General features: G+C 38.7%; 1 protein-coding gene across 1 annotated transcript; it reads right to left on the bottom strand.

The window, feature by feature from the left end:
• Positions 1-18772: 18772 nt before the first annotated feature.
• Positions 18773-21251, bottom strand: Cga (glycoprotein hormones, alpha polypeptide). The gene is made up of 3 exons (XM_076859944.1): positions 21152-21251; positions 19923-20107; positions 18773-18850 (listed from the first exon to the last, which is right to left on the bottom strand). Exons 1-3 carry the CDS (start codon positions 21249-21251, stop codon positions 18773-18775), a joined length of 363 nt encoding a protein of 120 aa, XP_076716059.1.
• Positions 21252-21635: the final 384 nt, after the last annotated feature.

The raw sequence follows: 21635 nt of genomic DNA, 5'->3' as shown, positions 1-21635 counted from the left end.
GCTAAATTTTCAGTAACATTAAAACCCTAGGGCTGGGGTTATGGCTCAGTGGGCTGGGGTTGTGGCTCAGTGGTAGAGCTCTTTCCTAGCAAGTGCAGGGCCCTAGGTTCAATCCTCAGCACCACATAAAAATGAATAAATAAAGGTATTGTGTCCAAATACAACTAAAAAAATAAATATTAAAAAAAAAAACACCTACACTTCTCTGCAAGAGATCTTATTTGAAAAATACCAGAGCTATATTTCCAAAGGCCAATGTGAACGGGCATTTTTTTAACCAAACCCCAAAGAACTTTGTGTTTTGTTTTGTTTTGACCCACAGTTCAAATTTTGGCTAATCTTCAGTCACAAAGATGGCTTTTTAGGTGACTAATCATCCCAAGCACAGCACAAAGAGCCTAGTTCAGGGACCAGACTACCAGATAGGAAACATTGCTGCCAACTGGTGAGAGAAAGAGAGGAGGGTGAGAAAAAGAAAGGACTGGCTGGTGTGTGGCACAGAGCCAGGAGGGGAAGGGGACCACAGGCTTATGTGCATTCTGTGTTGTCTTAAGTTGGATTCAAAACTCACAAGAAAATTTACTGCTTAAGAGAGAAAGGAAGGCAAAGAACCAGGAACAGCAGGAGTCAGGTAAGTAGGTTTTTCTTTGTGGCATTGGTTTTAAGAGGAAAGAAGGAAGAAAGGGAACAGAGAGAGAAGGAAATGATGGGTGAGAACAATAAATGAAGATAGAGAAAAAAGAAGAAAATTTAAGAATCAGGATAAAACACTTCAGATAAACAAAAACAAAGAGACCAACCAATGTACTGCCTCATTAAGGAAATTCCTTTATTCAAAATGAAAACTATGTCAGATAAAAGATCTAAGGTGCAAAAGACAAAGAAGTGTTCTACCCATTGTGAAGGTTTTTCAAGGTCATTTCTAATGCGGTTGTTGTCTGTTTTCAGTTTGCACCCATATAAAATCCATACAAGCAAATTAATTACAGAGAAGATAGAAACTCCCTTTCCTACATCTTTTCTTTGATGGTGGCACCAACCCTAAAAAGTGATAATGTTTTTGTCTTACTATCTTGGCTCCTGGCCAAGATAGTGAGACAGGGAAGCAATTTCAGTGGTTTCCTTTGGGCTTTTCCTGTATGATAGTTCTTAACTCATAGGCCAACTCCCAATTTGGAAGACTGGAAATTGACCAGAAAGAGCCTCAAATAGAATTCTGATTCATAGAAAATCTTAGCCAGGCTGAGCTAAAGTTATTCATGAGAGGAATCCCACAAGAACAAAAATGACCCAGTTCTGGCACCCATGCTCTGCTTAGTCATTGATTGGGAACAGCTTGTGGGAAGCCTGTCCTGGCTTGATCCAAAGATTGACAAACAGTGAGAGTTTGTCAGCCATCCATGCTGCTCAAAATTGATTCTCCCGAAGAACATTTGAGCAGACCACCTTCCTGTCCACCACAGAGAAGAAATGGCATATATGTTCTAAGAAATGTGTACAATAATATCTATAGTGTAGTGTTTATAACCACCCAAAGGAAAAAACACCTCAGATATCCATTAACAGGAGGAGGAATGAATACATGGTGGCACACACATATACTGGAATACTATTTGGCAGTGAAGAGACTACAATGCATTGACATAAACTTATCTCACAATGTTATGCCATAAAAATCAAATACAGAGCCAGGCATGATGGCACATACCTATAATCCCAGCAGCTCAGGAGGCTGAGACCAGAAAATCTCGGTTCTAATCCAGCCTAAGCAAAAGCGAGGTGCTAAGCAACTCAGTGAGACCCTATCTCTAAATAAAATACAAAATAGGGCTGGTTTTTCAGTGGCCAAGTGCCCCTGAGTTCAACCCCCAGTACCTTAAAAAAAAAAAAAGAAGAAGTACAGAAAAAAATAAATACTGTATATTTTAATTTATCAAGTTCAATTATAGGTAAAAGTAAATTAAATATTCTTAATGATATACACCTGAGTCATAAAACCATGAACAAAAGCAATATATTAAAAATGTGAGAATAATAATTACTCCTGGAGAGAAAAAAAGGAGAATCACAAAGAGCTTCAAGGAACTTATAATATACAGTAAAAGTATCTTTATCTAGCTAATGAGTTCATACAAGGGAGTTTATTTTAATATTGTTCTTTAACTGTATTTATGTGTTTTATAAACTTTTCCCATATATATATATATATTTAAATGTATATATATGGTTATATATATATTATATATATATAAATACATATATAATTATATATATATATAATTTTACAAGAAAAACATTAATATAACCATTTCATTAAGCATGTAAAAAGCATTTGAATTTTTTAAAATCCTTTTAGTGAGCTAGATATAGAATGAAACCTTTTCATACTAAAAAGACTATCCAACAGAAACTTAAAGCAAGCATCACACTTAAGAGCAGAACATTAAAACATCCCCCGTAGGGTCAGGAGAGAGGCAAGCTTGTACTGTTATTACTAGTCCTATTCCTGTATGACAGCATACGTTTTGTTTATTAATTTGAAGACATTTAACTCATTAATGAGTAGCCTGTACTTAGCACTTCATGTGTCTTGTTGACAAAAAACAGACTGAAGTTCCCACCAAAATGTGACTTTGCATATTTTTAAGAACAATTGCAAATACATAGTGCCAAAATATTTGCAATTGTTCTTAGTGCAATTGATCCTAAATTGCTTTCTAGAGAGTAGTTCATACTTCCAAACGAGTGAATAATGAAGTAATGTGGGGATAGTGAAAAGAGTGTAGACTGTGAAATCTGTCAGATTTGTGTTCCATTTCAGCTCAGTCACCTCCAAGTTGACCTTGACCTTAGGCATATCACTTAATCTTTCCATTTTTATGGTTTTTGCATCTTTAAAAACTAGCATAACAATGCCTACTTTGCAACAACATTGTGAATCTTTGAACTACTATATGTCAAGGGCCTAGCTTAATGTCTATATATAAAAGTCATCAAAAATAGTCATGGAGGCTGGGGTGTAACTCCATTGTAGACCACTTTCTCAGCATGTGCAAGGCCCTGACACCATAAAAAACAAACAAGCAAAAAATAGTTGTAGTTGTGGTTATTTTCCTAATTTCACAGAAACCAGCTAAATTCTTGAAACTGCTGATTCTTGAAAGTGCTGACTGAACAGAGAATTCCATTGGGCCCTGTCCCTTTCAACATGTTTATAATAGCATAAGACATGGTTAAAATGATGATTAAATTTCTAAATGACATAAAACTGAACAAGATACAATGCTTCAGCTGCCACCCAAAACACTGGCACCAAAGCCAACAAGATGAAATTTGATGGGAGTTCAAGGAGGGGCCCGTGTTTGATCTTCCTGACACCTACACTTGAAACTGGATTAGCAGTGTGTCTCAACTATAAGACCCTCTTGACTTGAGTGTGAGATGAGCAAAGAACATGTGAAGTCCTGTAACAAATGCTGACTTGGTTTCCTTGATGAGATGGCAGTGTCCCAAAGAACAAAACAGCTAAGAAGGATATAGCAGGCCCCAGCTGCAATGGATAGAAAAGGCTGCTCTCTCCTCATTAAAACACTATTACCCTTCTCCCATGAAGTCGGAGTGGGCACATGCAGATTTAGATTACATTGCTATTGGTCCAATTTTTAAGTTACCAAAATTTCTATAGCAACCCCAGGAAATAGAAACACTTGGGTATTTTGTTTGTTTCTTTGTTTTTAAACACCTGGTGGCAACAATTTAAAAACTACTCAAAGGAACAAAAAGTAAGGAAGAAGAAAAGGAAAGGGTTATAGTAATACTGATTACAACCACATGCTCATATTCTCATTTTTGAAGCACTAAAGTTTTCTATTTCATTTAAAAGGAAACTGTTGATAATAGTCATTTCTGCTATTTTCTTCCATCTCCAAACTAATTTTGTTTTATTTATAATTTTTTAAAAATTGACTACATACTGCCACTGGGTGGTGCTCAAAGTCCACAAAATCATCTTACAAATGCAAAAAGCAAGCAAATAACAGCCAACCACTGACTGTTTTTCAGATACATTTAAAATATTTTTTCTTTCTTATTGATGCATAAAGAAGCAAAAACACTGAAGGAGAGGCAGTGGCCATCTTTAGAAGGAAAGAAAAGATCCTTGCAACTGGGGGGAAAAAAGGCAGTCAGCTAGGAATCGAGGACAGAGGTTATTGAAGTGGTTTTCAGAGATCAATAATGTGCAATCTTCTTTAGCTGAGGGTGTGATTGGTGGCTTACAATAATGGCAGAATTAAGAACCTTGCACAGATGTTTTGTTTTGTTTTTAATCAGCTTTTTTTCAGTTGCACGGAAGCTCTTGCCACTCTTGCAGCTATATTTTGCCCAGATACATTGTGGAGAATGTATGCATGTTAATCTAGGGTGTATGTAAAACATATTCCTGTAAGAAGGCCCAGAGGCTGCCCTTGGGACCAGACAGTCCATATGGCTCCAGCAACTATCGCCTTGGGAAAATCAAATGCAAAATGCCACTCAGACAACCAATTATTATACTGTTTTAGATAAGGCAACTTGCACTTTCTCCCCTTTGTCAAACTCCTGAAAGGAAAGGTTGCAAACCAGAGGAGAAAAGAATAATGAGCTTTTTCATTATCTATACAAAATGGGCTGAAAGGTCTTTTGACAAAGAGAAGATGCAAATAGGGTGTGTCCCCACTGGCTCCAACTCTATTAGCATTTTCTTTTGTAGCTCTACTTGCATTCTTTCCAATTTTCAGTATTCTTTTCCTGTGTTAATTTATTTAATACATGTTTAACAAAATATACTTAAGTAATAATAATAACTGGTGGTACTGAGTAATAACAAAATAGCTAACACTTCAAAGTCATTTATTATATGAAAGGTGCTGAACATTTTGCCTCCTCATCCCTTTTAATATAGCAAGGCTATGAGAACAGAATCATTATCATCCCCATTTTGCAGGTATGGAAACAAAGCCTCAGCAAGATTTAGTAACTTCTGCAAGGATTCACAGCTAGGAAATAGCAAGATCCAGCTCAGATGCCTTTAGGCACCAAAATTTATGCTCTTCTTTATATAAGCACATTTCACTGAGATCCAGATCAGCAAGATCCTTATTCAGCAAGAGAAGATGTCGGGGTTATGAACCATTTTGCTGACCCTGTACCATAAGCCCCCGGGTCCATAGAGCAACAATGTAATCTGAAGTAAAGGAAGACAATGCCCTGGTCTTACCGAGGGGGAGGTTCCCCCAAACAAATTAAGCTCCAATGCCCTCTGCTCCATGCAGAGAGGCTCAGCAGAGTCTAGATTCTACCACTGCCCTTGTAGGAAAGTTCAAACTCTCTCTAAAGTTTCAATAATTGAGTCAGCTGAAGCAAACCAACAACAGACAGATCAACAGGAGAAAAGGCACACAGACTTATTGCCATGCACATGAGCACGGGAGCCACATAAAACATGAAACTCCAAGAAGGGCCAGTGGTTAAATGCTTCTTCAGAGGGGAAGGAACCAGAGACTGGAGACACTTTGAAGTGCAGGCAAACAATAATGGGGGGTGGAGATCAATGAGCCTGGAAGAACAGACAATGGCCTGGGACAAAATTCCTCTGGGCTTTAGGTGTGGTGTTTGATTTCCAGTCCTCTCATCTGAGGTGAGTTTAATCTCCCCTGGTTAATGAAATTTCAGGAAAAAGATTGAAAACAGTTGTGGTCCTCTTGGGGTCCATCCAATATTTAGTTAGATAAGGGAACTTCAGAGAAAGCCCTCCTCTATATTTGTGGCTCTTAACTCTTCTCAGTTGACTACAAAGTCACATATTTGGGAATGTCATTTTCTGAGCCCAGTGCCCTCCATTTCCAACCTGTGGCAGTAGCTGAAGAGCACCCCTAAATCTTAGTGGCTATGAGACCCTGGGTAGGTTATTTAACCTCACTTATACTTTTAAACCTTTTAACATAACAATAATAACTAAATCCATAGGTTATTATGTACATAATGTTCCCAGTGGCGCTTGACACACTCTACAAACTGATAAATGTTGACCATTATCATTATCATTGATTCAAGATCTCTAAATCTGCACCCTCTTCCCTCCTTATCTTCTCCTCCACACATAACCATTCTCTACCTACCATGTGAGCATCCTGCCCTTCATCCACATCCTTCCCCTTCTGAATCCTGCACCTGACTGATAGATCAGTGCAACTAAGATTATGATATTCTACATAATTGTCACAATTTGTAGTTATATACTTATTTTTTTTCATTTGTTTACTTGCTTATTTCCTATCTTTGCCTCCTAAATATAAACTTCTCAAGGGAAGGATTACATTATTTTATTTACTAATATATACCCAACACCTAGCACAGTGCCTATTATAAAGCAGATACTCAAAAAATATTTGTTGTTTAATGAGTGAATGGATATGTGATGTGATGGAGTCTGACATGCATTAGAGAAAGTGAATCAAATCATTTTGTTAGGGGAAATCTAGTAAGGTATCACAGAGATGGAAACATGAACTGAGTCTTGGTTATGTGATAGGATTTTCCCAGGCAGTGAAGCAGGAGAACATTCTAGGCAGTGAGAACACCAAGGCAAGGGCCAAAAGCATGAAAGGATTCAGTGTGGGCTGAGACTGGGGCTGGTGCTCAGTGGTAGAGTGCTTACCTAGCCTGCACTAAGCTCTAGGTTTGATGCCCAGCACTGAAGGGGGAAAGGGGATATGTGGGGAAACAAGGTTTCAAGGTTGGCTTGGAGCTGATTGTGGACAGTCTTGTCATTTGATAAATAGGTCGTTAGCATCCATAAAAGGACTCAAAACAGTAGAGTAGGGGAAGCAGATTAGATGGAGGATTTTCAACTTTTTATTTTGAAATAATTTTAGACTTGCAGAAAAGTCACAAAAATAGAATTCCCATATACCCTTCACCCACTCCTCCCGTGGTTAACATCTTGCAAAACCAAAGTATGATTTTCAAAATATAGAAATTAATGCTCGTACAATACTAATGATTAAGGACAGACTTGGTGTGAATTTCACCATTTCCCACTGAGTTCTTTGTGTCTTCTGGGACCCAAATCAAGAGTCCCACCTTGCTTTTAAAGGTTGTGCCTCCTCCCCTCTGTGGCAGCTCCCTGTCTTTCCTTGTCTTTTATAAGCTTGACATTATCAAGGAGTACTAGCCTGTCATTTTGTAGATCATCCCTCAATTTGGGTTTGCCTGATGGTTTTTCATGATTAGATTGGGATTGGTCTCTTCTCAGGGCATCATTCAGAGGGTTATGATGTGGAAAACACTTGATTACTGGTGATGTTAACTCTGGTCACTTCATTAAGATGGTGTCCACAAAATTTCGCCCCTCCTGTAAAATTATGATTTTTCCCTTGGTGGTGAATATATATATATATATTGAAGTGCTTTTATAATTTTGTTGTGTATATTTAATGTACAAATATTATGTTACAAGATACATCCAGATAGGAAAATGATTAATTTTGTTAAATAAATGTTATTATGATCAGGCATGGTAGTACATATCTATAATTCCAGAGATTCAGAAGGCTGAGGCAGGAGAATTACAAATTCAAGGCCAGCCTCTATAAATTAGAGAGACATTGTCTCAAAATAAAATTTAAAAAAAAAATAGAACAGTTGGGATGCAGCTCAGTGGCAGAGGGCTCATGGGTTCAATCCACAGCACTGTAAATAAGTAAATAAATAAATATCATTACGTGTATTTAAGGTATAAACATGATGTTATAAGACATATATGGATAGTAAAATGACCACTAAGATGAAGCAAATTAACATATCCATAATTTTACACACTTTCTGAAATAAATAATTGACCATGCAAATATTTTGTTCTCCTCAAAATTCTACCCACTAAGGTGAGCACCAACAGTGAATCTTGCCTACAACAATTGCTATTGTGGTAGTTCTATTTTCCTCATTCCTTCCACATCAATGGGAATTCTTCCATAAGGAAGAAGAAGTCTCCCTTCTCCCTATTTATGTATATATCTTTCATTCATATCAGTATGGATTTATGGATATTTATCTTCTGATTTATAATCCATTACTATTTCTATTTATTTTGTTGCTCAAAACATTCTACTTTTTGGCCATTGGAAGTTCTTTTAGGTCAGTTGCTGTGCCTTTTCAACAATCCTCTATCAGCAGAAGTTTCTAACTTGGAGATTTTATTTCCATCTTTTAAAACAAAATCATCCTACTGGGTTGACCATACCTATTGTCTCATAAACTCAGGAGACCAAGGAAGGAGGATGACTTGAGCTGAGAAGTTCAGGTACAGCCTGGGCAACATAGTGAGAGCCTGTCTCCAAAGAGAAAACAAAATTAGCCTGTGCAAAGATTCTACTGCAATGTGCAATGCTGAAAAGACTTCTCACCCATTTCTTCTTCAATCCTTGGAACAGACTGATGAGGAGCCTTAGAAAATACCAGAGGCTACTATCAAATAAACAGGATAATTCTGAATTATCTCCTGCCATCATAGGAGTGACTGTGAGGACAGGTGTGAGAAGAAACATGCTATTCTCGGGAGGGTGCCTGAGTCACATGGGGAGCACTGCAGATAGAGTCTCCTTCAAAGCTACAATCAGTACCTGTTACTGGGTCTGTACAGAATCCTTCAAGTCAGCTCTGATGCAAAATGGGGGGGAAAAGAAAAAAAAATAGAGCTACCCCTGCACAGGAGGTTTTGGAAACAAAGTTTTTGAAAATGAAGCTTGCTAACCCTGCTTCTAAGCTGCCCTTGGCCATAGAGTCATTGTCCTTTTGTAACAGAACTTCAATCTGCATCTCCCCTAAAGTTCCTGGCTTATCAACTGCCCCTCAAAATACTTCTGGAAAAGAAAGCCAGTCATCTGGGCAATGTGAGTCTGTCTGGGCAGCTTAGAGAGTTCAGGGAAAGCTAATGGAAAAGAAAGAGATTTTAATATCTCCAGTGTAGGGTAAGCAAGTAGATCACCTCTGACCCCCAAATTCCACCACAAATAGCTGCTTTCCATTCCTATGTTGTTACTGGAGTTGGGCCAAACTATAAAATGGAATTATGTCATTTCTATTCTAAAAGATAATCGAAGATTTACTGAGATTCTGACATCAGGAATGAAAGAGTCTGGAAACTTCAAAGGTTGATGCAACTGGTCGGCAGGCACCCTTGAAAACTGTGGACTCGGTGCTAAATTACTTCCAAGACATGGTACAGAATGGAGTATATGCAAGAGAGCCTGAGACCAGCCTAATGGGCCTGATCATCTACCACGCCTCTGCCTCCTTTTCTCACTCCTTTCCTGCTCCTGAGGGAGTAGGAACCGTGAAGTATAGCAGCAAAGAGGTCCAACTACAAATGCCTCATGTGAATTACCAGCACACTAGGCACAGCAAGGTGAAAAGAAACAATTTCCTTCAAAGGTCAGGAGTCACTGGTTTCATCCCAATTGGGCCAATAACTCTTTGAAATCTTATCAGCAAATTATTTTCACCATCCTATCTAAATTCAGCTCTCAAGTTCACACAAAGGGACACATAAGTAAATAAGCCCATAGATACAAAAGTATTTTTATGTATTTACTTGTCCGTCTCCCAACCACAGGAGAGAAAATGGACTTGGCAGGAGATGCCTATGAAAGCACTTATAAATATTTTTATGCTCACTAATATAAAACAACAAAGAGAGTAAATCACATGAAAACAATGTTAATGGCATTCTACACATCTTAAATTAGCAATAACAAGTTACTATTGAATTAATTACATTTTCCAGCCTCTGTTTGCTAAATAATTCTTAGGATCTCCTTTCCTGATTGTTCTATAGTTGCTTTTGTGAAGACTTTGTTTTGCTGCAGATGGCAACCTGTCTTTTCTCCCTGTCACCCCACATTTCTAGTCCCCAAGCCAACTGCTTCCTCCACCTTTCATGTGATGGCACACAGAAGAAAATATAGTGATCTAGAAGGCATTTTGGGGATGTTCATATGTCCATATGGAGCTTGGTTTTAATTTTTCTAATTATAGGTATGAACAAAAACTATCAAATTTGTATAAAACTTTCAAATAAAATATTCTCAGAATTGTCACTGAGAAATTTGAACATATTTTATCATTTTTATTAGGTTTTATGATGAATATAAAATTTACCAAGACTTTTCAGTGAAAATCAGCAAAAACCTTCATGCATGTAGGTAATAAAAAAACTTTTAAAGCTATTTGTTTCACATTCATTCAGAACTTTATCATAGTTTAAAGTTTACATTAAGGGGCTAATGACTTTTCCTTTTCTTTCATGACAAATATGTCAAAATTCTTGTGATAAAGTGATTTTGATTTTGATATTTAATTTTAGCTTATTAAATATTTCTAAATAATATTTAAAGGCTAGGGATGTATCTCAGTGGTGGAGTATAGCATGTACAACGCGCCAGCCTGTGTTCAATCCCCAGTACTGAGAATGGTAATGTTGTGGCTATAATTTGTAGGGTGCCCCTGCATTAGAGCCGCCACTCCACAGCTAGTTGAATGCCACTAAAAGAACACATCAGAGGTACACAAACATGAGAATCCCACAAATATGAAGACAAATGTGCCCAGCAAACTAGACCCACCTGCCAGGCCTTCCTAGAAAACACAGGCTCTCCCCAGCCTCCCACTCCAGCTCTTCCAGAAGCACCACAAGCCACTTGTCCACAAGGGGCAGCAGTGAGCTCTGCAGCAACTGAAGAAAAAGATCCCATTTGCTGTTCAGGAGAGCTACTCTTTGGTCCAGTTCATCTTTACTGTCCTGGGGTTCACTTGTGTCTTCAGCTTCAGGAATCACCCTCAGAGCCCACTCTGCTCATTCAAATGGTGAGTGCATCTCTGATGTTTTGACTCTTCCACAGCAGAGTGGCTCACGAAGACACACAGGCACTAGAATAATGGCAGTGATAACCATCATTTAATTTAGATAATTAATAAATTTTCTCCCTAATACCAAAGTTAAGGCTTTAGTTCCTCCTGACATAATAACTTCAACCCAAGCACCTGCCTGCAGCCCTTCATACACAAAGCCTTTCCTCCATCTCCACAAAGATGTGGTGCATTTTTAGGTAAACCCCAGGCTCCGACTCTTCCTCCTCCTTTATCTTTCTGAAAAATTTTGGACAGACCACTACTTCTGCTCTGCCTCCCACTTATCTATGTTTACCTTCAACATAAGTTGCAATTGTGAAAAACTAGTATAGAAGTAAATTGGCACATGTTGAAATTCTACTTAACTATTGTTGACAGACAATTTACAACTAAATGACTTTAATTCAAATGCACCTTCTGATCAAGAGCATTTGAAGGAATGGAAATGGTTTTAGGACTTTCCACTTTGCTCTCCTTCTTTCGGCAAACATCCCATTAACGGAAATGGTCTTAAAACAGAATGTCTTTGTTGGAATCCTTTTTAGAAATTTTCAATTTCTAAAATTGATGCTTCTTCAGAGATTCCTCTCCCGAACCCATTTTTCCTCTCTCTTCTTCCCCAATTCTGGGCTTGTGAGTCCTTGAGAGGAGTGAGGGCTGGAAGTCAGGGTCAATACCAACATACTTCTCAGAGCATGCACAGCTCTAGGGTTCGACAGGGAAATCATTAAAAAAAAAAAAAAAATCCAACCACTATTTCCTTTTTATGCCTCCCATTTTGATGTTTGATGCAATAATTAACTTCTCTCTTTGCTCCAAGGAAGCTCAGACTCAGCTTCAGTTCTTTCTGAAAGCAATGTTTAATGTTTATAATTCCATATGCTACACAATTTTAAATAGGAGAATATAGAAATCCTACTAGCTTTCAGAACAGGGAGAGAGCTTTGTGCTTCTCCTCCTGAGGGCTGAAGTAAATTTGAGTTACTAATTAAGTGCAAAAAGAAAGTGTCAGAAGAGTCACTGAGTAACTCGAGTAGTGCAAGGAAGTCCAAGCTTCCAGACAAAACATCAGTAGACAATTCACAGTTGAGATTTCATTTCTTTTAATACAAGGGCACCTCATCCTGCACCAGTCTCCAAGAGCATTCTATTCAGTGTCCAAGGAAAAATAGTTTCTTTGAAGGAAAATCAAAACCTTCATGTCTTTGGAAAGAAATAAGAGTTTCAAAGAAGCAGCACAAAGCTAGAGGTTTCTCAGTCTCTACACAACCAAACCTTTTTGTGTCTGCAGTCATTTATCCAGCTTTCAAATGGACATGGTGCCACATGCCCTGACTCAAAGTCTGCAAGGGGTTGAGCAAGACTCGTTGACACATTAGGTGTGGAAAGCTCTGAGAAAGTAAAAGTGCTGTGCTAATGTCACATGGTTTGGTTTTGTTTAAATTTTTATCCGATTTAACAGACCTCTGATCTCCCTGAGGTTTGTGGTTCTGAGCCATTTTTTTCATGTTCATTTACACATGTATTTTTTGTTGTACTCTTCTTTTCTTTATCAGATTCTGGGCATCTCTTCTAATTTCCCCATAAATAGAAAAGCCAAACAAAACTGCATTTGGGACAATATTTTCTCCAGAAGTATAAGAATAATTAAGACATCGGCAGTGGAACTGCAGGAAAAGTAGGAAGAGAAATAATGTTAACAAGAAGGAAGAACTCAGGTGTCAACTGAGATTTTTATCACTTGGAGATATTATCTCTCCAAAATACAAGGGTCACATTAGGATAATGAGATTATTGGCAGGGTTGTCATGTAAGGTTGCACAGTTTGTATAGTGCATAAAAGTACCCAGAGAATGAGGAATGATGAATATCCGGACTGCTCTTTGCTTCTATATGAAGGGAAAGGCTTTTGAAATTATGGAGCCGTTATTCAAGGTACTGCACCTGCCCAAAGAGGCCATCTTCTTCCAATCTGTACAAAGGTTCCATCTAAACTAGACATCTTAACTATGGGTGATTATTAGATTCCAACAGTGAGGGATGAGTGCAGCAAGCAGGTAGATGTGAGTAGAGCCAGGGCTTTTGCCTTCTTCTTTAACCCCTTTCTGTCATCTCTGGAGCAGATTTCTCCCAGCAGCCCCCCTCACCTCTCTCCCTTCCCACTAACATTTTTCTTCCCCCTACTTTTTATGCAATCTCATTCTTCCTTCTCTTCCTTCCCCTCATCTCTCCCTCTCATTTTTTCCTGCCCTTTCCTTTTATGTCCAGGAGACAGACTGATGGACAAGAACTATCCCTGTCTTATTGATCTCCTCCTTGAGTCATAAACATCAGTAATATCCCTGTAATCACCAGAGTTTCTGCTCGTGGTCAAATCTTAATCCAACTACATAGTAGAAATTCGCTTCTTTAATCTTTTAATATTCTGCCCAAATGCATGTTATGGTTTAGATATCCCCTAAAAGGTCACATGTGAGACAATGCAAGAATGCTCAGTGGTGAAATGATTAGATTATGAGAGATGTGACTTAATCGATGGATTAAAACAAAGATATGGATTAACTGGGCAGTTACTATAAGCAGATAGGGTGTGGTTGGAAGAAAGAGGTCACTGGGGGTGTGCCTTTGGGGTATATATTTTGTCACTGGTGAATGGAGTCCTCTTTCTCACTCCTCCTCCTTCCTGGTTGCCTCATCCTGAGCTGCTTCCCTCTGCCACACCCTTCTGCCATGATGTTCTTCCTCTCTTTGGGCCCAGAGATGCAGAGTCTGCTGACCATGGACTGAACCTCTGAAATCATGGGCCAAAAAATTTTTTTCCATGTCTAAGTCGTACTTGTCAGATCTTTTGTTCACAGCAATGAAAAAACTAACTAAAGTACTACCCTGTCCCCAGTAACCAGAATCCAGGAACTGCCATACAGACAGAACCAGTGGCCTATTAAATTAACATAGCTTGTGACATTGATACCCACCTGCATCACTACAGACAGATATGTTTTCATTTAAAAGGAAGGTGCTTGGTATTCTGTGTCTTGGCTATAAGGTCAGAATCTCACAGGGGAGCTATCTGGCTAAGGTGAATCACAGGAAATTTTTTGACAGAAGCACCCCTCAAACATGTGCTTATTCTACCATTAGTACTTCTTTTAGATATTTTTCACAGAAGGGCTTGAGACAAAATTACCAGCCTCAAATTCCTGCCTCTCTTCTTCCTTGATGCTTATATACTTCAGATTATGATCTTCTCTCTAGAGGGTTCATATCAGAGTTTTCAGATTGACTGTCCCAAAAGTCATAATGACCATTTTCTCAGTCAGATTCATCCAGAGTCTACCCTTGGTGGCCCAGCATCTATTCTTCATGCCCCAAACCTTCCCAAGCAGTTCCTGCCATTTAATTCACCACTAATGACCCGCAAGACTGTCTCTCCAATTGTTTTTTTTTTTCTTTTCTTTTTTTTTTTTTTTTTCATGGTACTGGGGATTGAACCCAGGAACACTTAACCACTGAGCTACATCCACAGCCCTTTTTTCTTTTTTTCTTTCTTTGAGACCAGGCCTGACTAAATCACTGAGGCTAGCTTTGAACTTGCAATCCTCCTGCCTCAGCTTCCCAAGACACTGGGTTGACAGGCTTGCACTACCATGCCCGGCTGCAGTCTTTTCTTAAACTCCATGTCCAGGCATGTTCACACAGTGTTTCTCAAACACTTGGGAGTTCCCAAACTGAATTTCCTATCTCGCCACTCTGCTGCCCCAGACCACGTCCCAAGTGCCGACAAGTCATTGACAGTCTGGGAGTCACACACACAATCATGTCTTCATTCCTCCTAATGCCTCCCAAGTCTGTCTTCCTTCTGCACTCACTCTCACCAACTGTAGATGACAGTAGATCATCACTGTCTTCTTTTTGCAAGACAGTTACAAAAGCCTCAAAGAGTAATCCTGGGTCCAGTATCTCACTTCTTCAAATCCCCCTTTGTTTGCTGCCAGAATGATTTTTCTAATCTGCAAAGCAGAGCATATTTTTCCTTTAATAAAACTTCTCATACTCCTCCCTTAAGGACTCCTACTACAAAGAGAACAAAACAGGTGGTTTGGGAGGGGTCAGGAGATCAGGATCTGGAAAGCCCCACCCACAGCCTGAAGTTTCTTTTTAAGTCATTGCTGGTTTTTTTAATCCTAGTTTGGCAATTCTCTGTTATATTCTATGTAATGCATGATTTTTTTGTTGTTTTCAATGAAAATCCTATTTCCCCAAATATTCAAGCAAAATTGATCTGTAGAAAGGTACTTGTTTATTCTGTCTTATCAGAAAAAACCTGAGGCCCTCCAGTTTGAGAAGACAGGATCCTAGTTGAAATCCACACGACTTTGCATATGTTACAAGGACTTTCTTGACAGATGCCTGTTTGTCCCTGCAGCTTCAGCCCTCCAGCAAGCTTCCTAAAGTCCAGTTACACTGAACCCCTGACAATTCTGTGACTATCATACTGAGACATTCAGGAACCACCTTAGTGGAACGGAGGCTGAGATAGTGAAATAAACGCCCAAGTGTATTGAACTGTTACCCTTTGTGGTGTGACATGTTGCTTCTCTGTCCCTGTATTCTCATGAGACCCTGATAAAACCACTGAAGCAGACTATTTACACATGATGAAATTGTTACCAGGGAAACCCTAAATAAACCCGCTAGCTTTACTTGCTCTTAGTTAACTTAAAAATCTAATTTTGGAGGTCATGTAGCTGGACAATACATTGTTAGTGTCTTACTAGCTTTACTGTACATAACACCTCTGATGTGTGCATTAGGATGGTAATGGTTGCCTAGGTTACTTTTCAGGGCTTGAAACTGGAAACACTGACTCTTGGGTTTGCAGGTGTCTGGTGAGTGACTAGAATGAGATCTCTGTCTTCATATTATGTCTGTCTCCTTTGCTGCCTTAATAGTTAAGGTCAGGTTCTACTTGGCTCTACCTGTTGACATTTTTGCTTGCCCATTTAGAAATGGTATGTGTTTTCTTGTCCTTCAGCCCTACCATTAGGCCCAGATGAAGCTACAAGACCAGGATGTTTGCACAGGATGATGGTAGCAGCTACAAGAGTAACTCAGCAGTTCCTAGAACAAGTTGACAGCTTGCCTATCTCATGCAAGAAGAAATATCTTCTGGAACTGTGCTCTTGGCCAGTAGAAAATTACCAAGCTCTGGCCTGTCCCAGCAAATCAATAGAAACTCACATGTCCCTTTTTTCAGGTAGCAGCCTCGTCCCTTGATCAGTGCTATCTCCCTCCAGCTGAAGCCCCAGTTACTTGCTTTGGCTGAAGAGCAAATAAAGCCTTGCCTGTATATTCATGCTCACTTGACTTGATTTTGTTTTTATCACCAAGTAAAAAGCTCCTAACTCCAATATTGGAAACAATGCTATTTCCCATTTCAGGATGTTTGCTTCTGTTGTTTTCTCAAACAAGAATGCACTCCTTCCCCCATTTATCTATTTATCTTCTAAACCCAGCTCAAGTATCACCTTGCCTTGTGAATTTTACCACAACATACCCCGGCAGGCTGAGTTAGCCATCCCTCCCTTTATACCACCTAAGTCCAGATCCCTCCCTTGACATGCACCTCACTAGATCATGATGTGTTGTTCATAGTACGCACCGGACTTTGCAAGGCTTCAGGAAAGGGTCTGTGTCTTATGCATCTTGGCCTTCCCAAGACCAGTTCCACGTGAGACACATGGCGAAATGGGAGGTCCTATGCTATGATATACTGTTCATTGGGTTGATTTGGCTGATCTGGATGACCGTGGGGATAGTCCCTCTGTCAAATAAGAGGAACTCAGACCAGCAAGGATACTCCAGTCAAGTATGTGTCAGGAGCTCTCCCCCAACCAATGAGCCCTCCAAGTATGTGTTGAGCCCTCCAGACCGGACACACAGTAGGTGCTCAGTAAATATCTACCAGACATTTGGGGTTTTGTTCATTTGTGTTTTGGGTTTGTGTGTGTATGTGTGTGAGTGTCTGTGTTTTGTTTGTTTGTTTGTAGTACTGGGCATTGAACTTAAAGCCTCCACTCATGCTAGGCAAACACTCTACCACTGAGCTACCTTCTCAGCCACTCTGCTAGACATTTGAATGAACCAATGATCAGCACCAATGTTATCTCAGGTTTTGCCCCCTTATCTTTTTTCAACATTACAATGAATCTAGAAATCTCTGAATCCTCACAACCCAATTGAGTGTCAACATAATGCACTCAATAAATGCATAATAAATAAATGAATGAACAAAAGAACTAATATCTTCATGTGCATTCCAAAGCTTCTTAAAAAGTACGTGCACCCATTTTACCTTTTCACTTTGATACCAGGTGTTTTCCAGCATACCAAGGAACTGGTTTGCCACTCAGAAATGGAATTTGACAAATCAGTGATGGTTGAAACTTTTTTTTTGAAAACTTTCAGACTCATGTTTCAAAATTTTGATCTCCTACAGGAGAAGAGATTTGGGGGGGCTTTGATCTCCAACATGGATAATATGATTTAATGGATATGAAACTGTTGTCCCCAAGGCAAGGATAAACCTGTTTCTAGGTATATATGCTCAGTAAAATATGAATTTGAGGGGCTGGGATTGTGGATCAATGGAAGATCACTTGCTTGGCACATTTGAGGCACTGGGTTCCATTTTCAGCACCACATAAAAATAAATAAAATAAAGGTATTATGTCTACCTACAGCTAAAAAGAAATTTAAAAACATGACTTTGAAGCATGGTACTACTCTGAAGCATTTTGCTAGAACTAAGTGAAAGTTTGAGCACTCCTAGCCCACTGGGAGTGCTCAAAGGATGTCTTGCTCCTCACTTATTCATTCTCACCCAGCCCTGATCATGGAATATAAGATCTGATGCCTCTGAAATTTCAAAGTAATGCTGTTTGAGTGGATAACAATGAGAACTTTCTAGGACCGCCACTTAGTTATAGCCTGGATGCTGACCACGTAGATAGAAACTTCAGACTGGGATTGTCCTTCCTAAATTCTAGAGCAATGGTCTCTTTTGTTTATTTATTTTTTCTTCTGGTGTTGAAGACCAAACTCAGGGCCTCACATGTACCAGGCAAGTACTCTACCACTGAGCTCTACCTCAGCTGTGTATGTTTTAATTGTATACATCTACCAGTAAAAAGGTTCTGATCCAGTAACCTCAATATATGCATGATTATTTGTTTATAAATTGTATACATGTATTACCCTAGTAATGGATTTTTATGTTTTCATAAAATCCATCAAAATGGAAATTTAAAGGCTGATTTAGAAGTGAATAGATATAGAAGATCTCATATTTTCTCCTCTGACCTTAGTGGATTGTCATAATTGGCCCACTGGTTGAAAGGACTCACAGCAGCTTCTAGAAGGCTTGGTGGGAACAAGAATCTCCAATGTCAACTCACTAAATAGGCAAGGCTCTAAATCACCCCTTGGCTCACTCCTTTCCACAAATCATTTCAAAAGCAATTGGCTTTACTTTTATGAAAAAATGATAATTCAATGAATGATGATTTAAAAAGCTTTATTTCCAATGGAAGCAGCTTTTTATGGTCATGCTAAATGCTATAATTCATTCCACTTGAAAGAGCTAGGCTGCTGATTACACCACCGGATAAGGAGACAAGCAATGAAGCGGCAGTGTGTCCTTGAAGCACATCAGAATGGGCTGGTGAGGGAAAGGAGGGCTTTATCTTGCAGGTTAAAATGCTGAACAACTTAATTTTCCTTTTCACCAAATCATCATTCATCTGCACGGCACTTTAAAATATGTTTAAGATTTGTGATAATAACAAGTGCTGCAGTGGCACTCAGTATGGTTCTCCACTCTGGCATGTCCCATTACCGTGGCCTGAAGGGAAAAGAAAGAGGAGAGACAGACAATAAACCAGGATAAATAGGCAAAATTGGAAAATGTTAAATTGTAGCCAACTGAAGTAAATAGATAATGTTTGCATATTCTCCATTTCAGGATATATTTTCACTCTAAAAGGTCAAGTTCACATCATGTAAGTAGGCTACAATTTCTCCCAACCTGTTTTCTGTCATCCACACCCCGTTCTCATTCTGAATAAATCCAGTCCATATCCACAAGGCAAATGATGTCTTTCTTTTTTCCTTCCTTCCTTCCTTCCTCCTTTCTCCCTCCCTCTACTTTTTTTCCTTTCTTTTCTTCCTTTCAATGTTGGGGATCCAACTTCGTGCCTTGTGCATGCTAGACAAGCACTGTGACACTGAGCTACCTCCCTAACCCCTGTCCCACCCACCCCCCAAAAAAAGCCCACCAATTTATTTTTATTTACTTATTTATTTTTCAGTAGCAAGGATTAAACCCAGGGCCTCATGCATGCTAGGCAAGCAGTCTCCCAATGTACTACATCCCAGCCCCCCTGACTATTTTTCTTAACTTTTAACTTTTTTCTTAACATAATAAATATTTCAGGTATTGATGGGTTACAGTATGATTACTTGACACATGTACAATGTGTAATGATCATGTCCAGGTAACAGCACTTTCATCTTTTTAAACATTTATCATTTTATTGGTGTAGAAAAATTTTAATTCTTTTCTTCTAGTTCTCTATAAAAAATATAACAAAATGTTATGAACTATGGCCATCCTACTGTGCTGTAGAATGAAAGAATTTACTCTTCCTGTGTAACTATATTTTATTACCTAATCTCCAACCTCCTTACACCTTTCTTAGCCTTTGGAGGCTACTATTCTACTCTCTACTTTTATGAAACCAACCTTCTTAAATTAGCTGACTTTTAAGTAAAGGGTACAAATGCAACCCCTGACTACAAATGACCAAGAAAAGATAGGTCATTAGAAACCTTCAGCATTAAATGCCATGGATATGCTCTATAGCTATGACTCTGGTAGGCTATTAAAACTTTTCTAATGCTCTTGAAGTTCTTACCTTGGTAAATGCTTTGGCCACACAACATGTGGCCTCCGAGGTGATATTCTTTGGTACCAGCATCGTCTTCTTGGATCTTGCTGGAGTGGGGTATGCCCGAGAGAAACAGCAGCCCATGCACTGATAAATGGGAGCACCCAGCTTGGAGAAATATTTGTTTTCTTTTAGCTTACATTCTGGGCAACCTATCAGACAAAATAAAACAAAACAAGAAGTCAAATAATCCAAAAAGTATTTGAAGAGAAACTATGAATTTTTCCTTATTATGGGATAGCAAATATTCTTTTTTTTCCATGGAGAATACAGAATTAAGTAAATACTTTTGGCTGTATGCTGGTTTTCATATATAATATATATTTATACTGATTAGAGTTATCTTCCCAGGAAAACAATTTTTGCAGAGCTGCATGGGAAATTTTAGTAGTAGTGGTTTCTCTCTCTTCAAGCATGGAATCTTTATCCTAAAGCTAATAGTATGCTTAGAGCGAGCACAAAACTTGACAGATGAAAATGCTATGTTTATCCGAAAGGAGAGTTTTGCCCAGAGGCAAAATATTTTCCCCTTTAGAATATGCTATTGTTTTTTTCCCTGTAGAAACTCCAAATACTGACAGAGAAAAATATGTCAGAATTAAGACAGCTTGGTGAGTGTAGATAGAGAGCCTGATATTACAACAGGCATCTGCACTCGGGACCAAGGATTAAAATATTACCATTCATCTCAAGAAAAAGCATAACCAGCAGTAGCTTACAATTTCAAAGCTGATGGAATTATATCAGCCACTATATGAGATTCTCAAACAATACAGCCAAATTTACTGCATAAAATGGTTTTGTTTTTCTCACTTGTTAACTGATGTGAAAATTCATCGACAGAGGCAACGTTAAAATCTTCTCAAATCTTCTGGGAGAAATGGAAGGGTGGGGGACTGAGCTAACTGAGAGCATTTTCTTCTTGTAAAACCCAGATAAAGAATAATAAGAAATCTATTTCAGATGAAAATGTACAGGCTGCTATTTAAGTGGATGTGTAAGATATCATTACACTGTACATTTTCTGAACCTAATTTGATTTTATGTTCACTGTCCACAAGTGCCTTGATATGTATCCAGCAGTGAAGATTTATCACATTTGAAAAGGATGTGGGAATGTGACTAATGGAGTTATTGATGTACATCTAGAAATGCACCTTGTCCTTATTACTTCAAACACAAGTTTGGTCACGTACCCTGCATTGCAAACTCTCCATCAGGAAAGGAATGGAGAATATGCAGAAACACAGACAATGTGGCCAGAATGACAGCTGCATATTTTCTGTAATAATCCATGGCTCTTCTGAAATAAAGACATGACAAAATCATCATCATCATCATCATCATCATCATCATCATCATCTCATCTTGTATTACCAGTTGTAACAACAATCATCAGTTTTAACCTTATTATTTATAATAGTCACCGAAAGATGTTGCTTTCAGCTTTCAATATACTCTAAAGCCACATAAACAAAAAAAAAGCAAATGTTCTTTTTTTATTTTTTTAATAGTTGTAGATAGACAGCATACCTTTATTTTATTTATTTATTTTTTTAATGTGGTGCTGAGGATCAAACCCAGTGCTCACACATGCTAGGCAAGCACTCTGCCACTGAGCTACAGCCTCAGCCTGCAAGTCTTCTTTAGGAAAGAGATAGGAAACTGAATCTTTCCATT

The sequence above is a fragment of the Callospermophilus lateralis genome, chromosome 6 (genome assembly GCF_048772815.1).
Source record: "Callospermophilus lateralis isolate mCalLat2 chromosome 6, mCalLat2.hap1, whole genome shotgun sequence".
NCBI classification, from domain to species: Eukaryota; Metazoa; Chordata; class Mammalia; order Rodentia; family Sciuridae; genus Callospermophilus; species Callospermophilus lateralis.
This window is presented reverse-complemented; position numbering and strand designations above follow the sequence as displayed.